The sequence below is a fragment of the Nelumbo lutea genome, chromosome 5 (assembly GCF_056320005.1).
Source record: "Nelumbo lutea isolate HS-2025 chromosome 5, American lotus-T2T, whole genome shotgun sequence".
In the NCBI taxonomy this organism is placed as follows: Eukaryota; Viridiplantae; Streptophyta; class Magnoliopsida; order Proteales; family Nelumbonaceae; genus Nelumbo; species Nelumbo lutea.
The window spans coordinates 43,927,665-43,936,805 of NC_142688.1; the positions used below are offsets into that span (position 1 = coordinate 43,927,665).

General features: G+C 38.0%; 1 protein-coding gene across 1 annotated transcript in view; it reads right to left on the reverse strand.

The window, feature by feature from the left end:
• The window catches only part of LOC148852054 (magnesium transporter MRS2-F-like), a 49,807-nt gene extending 41,655 nt beyond the window's left edge, over nt 1–8,152 (reverse strand). Inside the window, exons 1-3 of the mRNA XM_088944170.1 lie at nt 8,008–8,152; nt 7,339–7,787; nt 5,224–5,505 (exon numbers count right to left, since the gene is read on the reverse strand). Of these exons, the coding sequence (XP_088800296.1) occupies nt 5,224–5,505; nt 7,339–7,722 (666 nt within the window). The 5' untranslated portion in view covers nt 7,723–7,787; nt 8,008–8,152. The remainder of the gene's footprint in view (nt 1–5,223; nt 5,506–7,338; nt 7,788–8,007) is intronic.
• Between the last annotated feature and the right edge of the window lie 989 nt (nt 8,153–9,141).

Below are 9,141 nucleotides of genomic sequence, written 5' to 3' on the forward strand. Positions count from 1 at the left end.
CAACTCATTGAAATTTCAGAAAGCTTGGTTGACAATTGGAAATTCTGAGTAGTAGTGGTTAAACCTGACAATGGTTTTCATAATATTCTCAATACATCATTGAACTAATGGCAATGGATTCTAGGACTGTTTCATGTTGCCCCAAGTGAAAGGGTGAGAATTCTGAGAAACTTTGCTGACATTGGAAACAATGGCCATATCTTTCATCAGAAATCCTCAAGGTTCAAAGCAGTGTTTTAAAAGCGCAAGGCGCAAAAAAAGTGCAAGGGCCAATTTGCGCCTGAGGTGCTAGGCGAGGCATGCACCTTTTTAAGAAAGAATCAAAATTACAAAAAATATAAAAAAGCTAAAAAATAAAAAAAAGTCAGAAAAATCCAAAAATAATGCCAAAAAATTAAAAAAAATGCAAAAAATTTTTAAAATACTAAATATAATGTTAATAAAAATATAAACTTAAATTTTAAAATAAATTATTTAAAAAACCTATTATCTAAAATTAAAATACATAAGCATAACATATAAAGTATATTCAAATGAAAATTTAAAAATAAAAGCAAACACATAAAACATTTTCAAGCATGTAAAACCCACAATCACTTTTTCTCCTTAATTGCATTGTTTCAAGTAGCTAAGGTGTGGTAAAACATATTGCATTCTTGATTCTGAGTCGCCTTTGTACCACCCCTGAAGGCAAGCCTGCACAAGTCTATGTTAGGGTCTGAAATTCTTATTTCTCACATAAAAAATGTTTATTCTCACATAAAAAAAATACTTATTCTAAAGCATTTTCAAACTTTGGACTATTAAGAACTACAGAAATGTGATGCTGATATTTTCTGAGTCGCCTTTCTTGTAGACTCTATTATATTTCTTCCTCCTCTAATTATTCTTTCTTCCCTTAACTAGTTCAACGTTGTGAGCTTCAGCTCCATCAGGGGCTTCACTTGGACGAGACGCGAGCCCCTGGACGGAGGAAGATGATGACAGATAAAGGTAACTCGTCTCCTGTCCAGCCTCTCAAATAGGCGTGTAAACGGAGCGAATTCGAATCGGATCATGTTATATTCGAATTCGATTGGTTAGATATTCGACGGATAATCAAAAGTAAAAACTGAATTCGAATTTGACTTAGATAATTGAATATTTGGTTAATTCGAATTCGATGGATTAAATCTAATTCTTGAAACCTAACAATCGAACACTCTCATTCCCTTTGAATGAACTACAGAGAAAGGAGAAAATATATTATTTCATTTTTAACAATCTATCGAGAGAAACCTGATTCTTTGAAAGAAGAAAGCAGACGAAGAAAGGGGAAAAATAACAAGAAAACAAAAAGCTAATAAAATCGAATAAGCCTTCGGTAATGTAGAGAAAGCAAGAGAGATAAGGGAGAGGAGAGACAGAAAGAATAAAATATCATATTTCATTTTTACCGATTTATGGAGACAAACCTGTTTCTATAAATGATGAAGACAGACGAAGAATAAGGAGAAAAATAAAAAGAAAACAAAAAACTAATAAAATCTAGAATAAATAAAAAGTTTTCGATAACGTAAAGAAAGCAAGAGATGAGGGAGGGGAGAGAAAGAGAAGAGACACTTCTACAAGCTGTTGCTTCTTCAATACATGGCGTTAGTAAAACGAGACGCGAGGGGAAGAAGGTAGAAGGGAGGGAAATGGGAAGTTCGAAACTGGTTAGAGGTCAGAGATTAGAAAGAATAAGTAGTAAAGGGCGGAGATGAGATGGGGTAGGTTGTATGGGCAGAAGTAATAATTCTCTTTTTATATGATATCAAAAAGTTATAGACACTTAGGCGGTTTGGCCAAGTTTCGAAGATATTTAAGTTTCTTTTATAAAAAGCGGTGATATTTATAAATAATATATTATATTTATATTATAATAATCGAATTCGGATAATTATCGAATATAATCAACGTATATTCGAATTCGATTCGATAATTTAATCGATACAAAATGTATATTCAAATTCGACCGTTCACGCTATTCGAATTATTCGAATTCGTTTCGATTAATTTCGGTGTTGAATTTAAATTCAAATTTTTGAATACCGTTGATACTCCTAATTCTACTCTTAATAACCACATGACCTATTTTTCCTAATTGGGTGAGACCCTTCATCCGATCCCATTTTTTAAATTTGAACTAGTTTGGGCCACCTTTCAATAGATTTTAAGGGTATGCTTGTTTTTTCTTAACTCTTATCTCTTAAGAGAAATCTTTTAACTTTAAAATAAAATTGATTGTTTGTTTTCTATTATTTATTGTCTCTTAAAGTGTAATCATATAACTTTTTGTTTTTTAATGATACCCAAAAAAAACAAAAAAAACAAACAAAAACTCTCATATATGGAGTCAAAATGGATATTTGATAGATTTCAGATTTCAGAATTCAGAATAACATTCTTTGCATTCAGAGTTCAGAAAAAAGAAAAGTTCACCAATACTAATATACCTCTTAGTGTAATTATTACATTTTTAGATGTCAAACTTCAGAGCAAACGAACAAGCCCTTAAGTTATGTGGTCAATGATCCCAAAGCTTTATGTGACATGGCACTGCCCATGATAGCCTCATCATAAGATTTTGTATAGAATGGCAACGGGGCAAGGCGGGGACAGGAAACCCGCAAAAATCCCCATCCCCGTCCCTGTTAACGGGGACAAGGTTATCCCCATCCTTCCCACGGGGATTCCCATTCCCCGTGATTCTTTATAATGCTAATCATTTTATTTTTGTTTTTTATTTTATTTAAAAAATAAAAATAAAATAATTAACATTTACAATCATATTAGAAAATATTCAAACATATTCAACCATATTTTTTAAAATATTAATATATAGATGTATACTTACATATTTACATATATAACATATGCATGCATATATACATATATATTAGTGGACATCCCACGAAATAGGGATGAGGTCCTGTGGGGTAAGGAGTGCCCTTCCCGTCCTTACCCCATTCAGAGCGGATCCCCATGGGACGAAAATTGCCATCCCTATTTTTGCACTTAATTCGACTTTTTCATCAGTCCAAACACGATTTGTGAGGGCACGGTTCGCGCATTCGGAGGACGCGCCACGTGTACTTCGAATCGTGTGAGACTCACCTAATTCAATTACATTTGAATTACAAACTTTACAAGGCACATTTCCTTTTCGTCAGACCCGCGTGCAGTCTCCACAAATTCCTTCGAACTTCGACCAATAGCCTTTTAACCTTTGTCTGTTCTATCCCCTCCACGTGTAACCCATACCTCTAGAAAATCATTGTCTTCCTACCTTAGAAAATTTCGTCCAAAGTGACGTTTCAATTTCCAACAAAACCCAGACCTTCAACTAGAGACCATCTGCGAGAAGACTTATGTATCCAGGGACATCTTCAGGCTTCAATCCCACAATTCTGAGTCTTGCAGTGTGTAGATCTTGAAGATTATAAGCAGTCAACGCTCCACCCAAAATCCGTATCAATCTTTCAAGTGTTTCCACATTCCAAAGATTGAAGGGGAGACCCACAAGCTGAATCGCAAGATTTTCTACAGTGATAGGGTTCTGATTACAGGACATATGCCAGACCTCTGCCTTTACCAAGCCATCTGGAGAGTCCACCATTTCAGTAGTGGAAATCACAACGTCTTCGTCAACTCCAAATAACACAACCTTTGAATCATCGAAGGACTTGATATTCACAGGGCCCTTTAATCTAAATCTCTCCATAATCGCCTCCAAGATCCTTCCCCAGTATTCTTTTGACCGATGTTAAGATCAAATTCTTCTCCCAGGCTCCATTCTCCACTTCCAAGAACATCCTCTGACTTCTAGTAGTGTTACAGACGATAGCTTGTGGGATTCCTTTCTTTGATTTTTCCTCCTTCAATTGTTCTCTGTAACTTTGCTCGTCAGAGGCCACTGGGCCATTGCAGGTTTTTTGGAAATTTTCCTTCTTCCAGAATGAACAGGAATTCCTGTAGTAAGTCTGCAAACAATCTCCACCCTGTTCTCTTTCTTCCTACCGGTACATACAACAACTGTCTTCTGCTATCATCAAGCATTTCCACAATCGCCACAAACCAGCCTTTCACACTCCTCATTTCAGCTTCAAATTTTTTACCAAACCAAAAAAAAAAAAAACGAGTATTGACATAAGTAAACTCTCAATATGCTAATTTTGCATATTGAGAGTATTTATACTTTGAACCTCGCCTGTGATAGGATTTGGGATGTCTACTAAATTTCAGGTGCCTTCACTCCACTAGATTGGATTAGTGGGGAAATAACAGAGTGTATCTGGTTGTATGTCATATAGGATAATGGATGCATTATTTCCTGTGAGGAAAATGCAGGCCATGTCTCTTTTTCATTGTTTTTGGATCTCTCTGATGTTTGGAGAAAAATGAATAGTGGTTAGTCACCTTGCTTCATCTTGTTCGTAGCCATATTTTGCCTTTTGTATAATGTTGGTTCAAGTCTTAGAGCAGTCACTTTTTGAAAAAAAAAGAAAAATGCCAAAGGTTAGATTCATGTTCAGTCTACCCCTCCTAAGACCCCCTATAGCTAAGACTATCATAGGTAACGGAGTACCCTGCAGATTCCCCCTTGAACTATGTACTGTTATTGTATTGATGAAGATGCTAGGGGCTTATATAGTTTCAATAATATAGCTGATTACTCATCAGTCTAATACCTTGAATCCTTTGACTAAATGCTAAGATAGATGTTCCCTGGTCCAGAGATCAAGGAATAAACAAGATTGGCAGTAGTAGTTATTTATTAGTTGAGCAAATCCTTCAAAGCTAGGTAAGATATTTAATCTTTTGCAGTAAAAGATTTGCAATCATTTTTAATGAGAAATAAGCCAGATTGGAAATCTCTTTCGTAGAGGCTTGATTTGAAATTTTGTAGAGTTCCTGTCATCTTTCTAAACCTAATATGGAAGATTAAGTCTACATGTTTCATTTCTCCCTTATTACTACTTCAGTCCAACATGTCTTAGAGTCTCCAAAAATGTGCATGTGACCTAGCGTTGAATGAATTAAAATGCACGTTTTAAATATCTTTCCAAATAGAATGGAATATATACATACGAGCAAAGAGATATGCACAAGAAATACTGACTAGTTGTTGCCTCAGATTAAATGATAAAAGATTTATTATTGATAGTGTGATCAAGAGCAGTTAAATGGTAAAATAAATACCTCAGAATCAAGGCACCTGCAAGCAGATTCAAGGCAAGCTTCAAGTGCTATGAACTCAAATGGTAACACCTTGGTACCAGCACCTACTGGTGCATCTGTTGTGGACTTTGGACTGCTGTCTTTCATTTCAGAATCAGGCACAGAGATGCCAAGTGAATCATGAAGTTGCTCAGAAATATTCTGGCTGGATGGCTTTATTAATACACTGTGAACATGAAATAATGGTGTGTCAGATGATGCTGTGGCTGCAACCTCCAGATCAGTATCATTGCTCTCTGTCACCTTTGAACAAACAAAGCAAATCCAATAAATATGTATTATAGACCTATGAAATGTTTTACTTCAATGAGAAAGATGCTTTCTTACTTGTGAGATTCTATACTCCACTGAAAAGAAATTGTTCTAGAATGAAGATTTACTTGCTAATTGACTCCATGGAGTTAAAGTTATTGCTCAAAATTGCTCGTCCACAAGATATTTAACAACCCACATATATTATACCAGTGCTTCTAGAATGTATTAAACATAGGCACAATGAAGTAGAACAAACAAGTTTGATAGGTAAAGGTAGGTTTGAGTTATTCTTTAAATACAAACATTTGTTAATGTTTAAACATGACCATATTGATAGGGTTTACCTAATATGAGGCCCTAATTTGTGGATTAATATCAAAATTCCCAAAACAACTAGGTCAAACCAAATTCTATACCACTGAAACAGCCCCCTTTTTCTCAAGGTAGTTCTGGCAATAAACCTGAATATTATCTGAGTGGTTCCTCCACATGCACCAAACAAAGAAAATGATACAGAAGAAACTTTTCTATATGCAGGGACTCTTCTTAATGCACCATGTAACTTGCTGCGATCCTTAAATAATCTCATAACTTTTCCCCATCCACTCCTATCCCGTGTCCCTAGAGCAGATAATGCTAAATTCTGATGGCAGCTCACATGGTATACCTGGGTCAACCAGAATAGAGGTGGTCCTAAAAGAGAGTTCATATCTGCTACTAACACTGTCCCAACAAGTCATTACATTCACACTGGGAACATCTCCCCATGAATGACAAGTGAGATGTTCCCAATGTGTGGTCGCAGTGGCCAGTTGGGACAGTGTTGGAGTGTTCTGTTGGTAGCAGATCCCTACCCCCTAAAGGAAGGCATAATGATTCTACTATTTGTGCTGTCAGTAGCCAAGTGGGGTTAAAAAAGGTTCCAAGGATGAGAAGGTTTCCCTTCTTATGAACCAAAGATTGTTAAAAGAATGCATTCTTCCTCTTTCACTGTTCTTGGTGAAGCAGCTAATGCTATCAAAGTATCAGGTTGGCCAAATATGCTTCTGGCCCTTGAGGATTGGCCCATTACAATATTGAGATTAGAGACAATCTCATCTTATTCCTAAACAAGTATGCTTGATTCCTAAAGAACACAACACTGTAGCAAACAAGTTATCTAGATAGGGCATTAGAAGGGTATTTCTGTGCAGTCATAATTCTATACCTGCCTAGTTCTTTGTACAGGGTTGCAATATTATATTTTGTCTCCCTCTGTACATCCTCTCAAGCACATTCATTTTTCATTAAAATAAAAAATGATCCAATTTCCTTCTTCAGAAGAAAAAGAAAAAACAAATCACCATCTACGTGTCAAAGATGTAGTTAACTTCCGGAGGATGCAGTATGAAAGACCAAAGTACCCATCTCATCCTTCTGCTATGCTCCTCTAACCATATATAAAATAATATCTGATCAGTTCACTATTGATTTAACTTGGTATAGAGGAAAATTTTACAGATGATTGGGTATGAATAATTGGAACTTTGATGATTCACTGAATCCAGGAGATAATGCAAAGTGTGAAACTTGAAAAAAAAAAAATTGTTGGGAAAGGTCATCGAAAAAGAACAGAGGGATCTCTCTGCAGCACCATGACACAAACTAAGGATTCCATGGTTGAGTCAAAATGGGAGGAGATACTCTCGAAGAAAAAGAAATAATAAAAGAAAAATAATCTTCTTGATTGGCAGTCATCCAAAGTTAACTCAATTATATATAAAACAATACAAGTTTTCAGTATCATGAGTTGATAGTGCACAAACATGTTGCTAGCTTTACATGTTTAGGCGCCCCATGAAAAGATGAAACACGTTTCTGAAGATCCTGAATGAAGGGAACGACAATTGGATCCTTAGAATTAAGCACGAAAACCTCTGTCGCTGTGATTATTGCTTTGATGTGTTCCAGATTGATGACAATCGCCTTCTCTCTTCCAAGAATCGAGGAAGGATAGGAAAGCATCGGATCAAGAACCCTAAGATCGCGAGCCGGGAGCCCCGTCCTCTTCATGATAACATGCTTGCCAACCTCCTCAACGTGAGATTGCCCAAACTCCGAGATCACAAGCCATGTCCTGGTTCCTATCCCCTTCCGCCTTGTCTGCGGTGGAATGAATGGGGTTTGGTTGAATTCCTCATCTGAAGAGACTCTGGGTGACTTCATCTTACCCTTCTGGCTTTAGTTCACTAGGAATGTTGCAAATCAATTGCTCATTAAACCCTAAGGATCTGTAATTCGATCAATAAGTGAGAAAAAAATGGAGTAAAAATCGAAAACTGGTCTGGAAGGGGGATGTGTAGCTAGGGCGCAGGAAGAGGAAAGAGAGTTAAGGGGGAGAGAGAGAGAGAGAACTTTTAAGATTCCCGCCAAATTCGGAATTTCGAATTGATAAATAAGTGTGTATATATAAGGAATTTGCGCAAGATCTAAACCGTCCGACCCAATTACCTCAAGAATTTGGTGTCAGTTGCGAACAGTTGACGATACGCGTGTTGGGCGTAGATATAATTAGGTTCAGGAATCCAGAAGAAATCCAGTGCATTGGATAAGCTCCAAGCTCGAGCCTTATCGAACGGGCGCCCCACCCGTGCCCAATTGGCACATCCCTCGTGTATTTAGAACATCTCCTAGGAGACGTTACAATTGCACGGGCGGGTGTGCCTGTCGGGCGCGTTAAGTGGGAGCCCATCCGAACTCGTTCTGATCTTGGACGCAGTACATTGGAATCCTGAATCACCACCACGGACGCTATCGCGTGTCCGCCTGCGGTGCGGTAAGGCACCACCCTGTTGTACCAGCAGCCAACTCCTGCGTGTCAACTTAGTTATCCTCATCAAGCCACTTACTTGATGTCTAGCTTCCCAACTGGTAGACGGTTCCTTTTCCCCCAGATCAATGAAGAAGGAATCTCTGAACAACAGAGTCCATGAACGCCTGTTTCCATAGGAGTCTCTAAATAGCAGTGGTTAATTCTGTTTTCCAGATCTCCAATATTGCAATTTCTGATTTAGTGTTGGCTACTTTTCTAAAACCTTTTACGTTATAAAGCTGGAGAAGAGCAGAGATGTGCTCATAGACTCTACAACCCATCTGCCGGAGAAGAACAGAGATGCACAACTCTGCAACCCATCTGCCGGAGAAGAGCAGAGGTGCGCGACTCTGCAACTCATAGGCTCTGCAACCCATCTAAAAACTTTAAGTCGAAAGGCTTCTTGGAGAGCTTCGTCTCTCTTCCGAGTGGCTTGAATGAGCTTCTGCGACAGGTCCGCGACGACAAGCTTCCATTGCTCTTCCTTGGCGGTTGAAGACGACGACTCTGATGACTGCGGTTGAAGACGACGAATCTGATGACCTGGGGCTCTTTCTCGTTAAGGACAAGAAGATAGATCTGAAGACGCCATTGGGGCTTGCATTCAGATGCTTATTGGAGCCGTTGATATCAATAGTAACGACCTGAGATTTTCTCACTAGAGGTGGGCCGGCATTTGTTGCAGGACACCGAATGGTACTCGTCGTTGGTCTCCGGTCGTTTCTGGGACGACGATTTGGCGTTGTTGTTCATGGAATGATGATGGAGGGGTG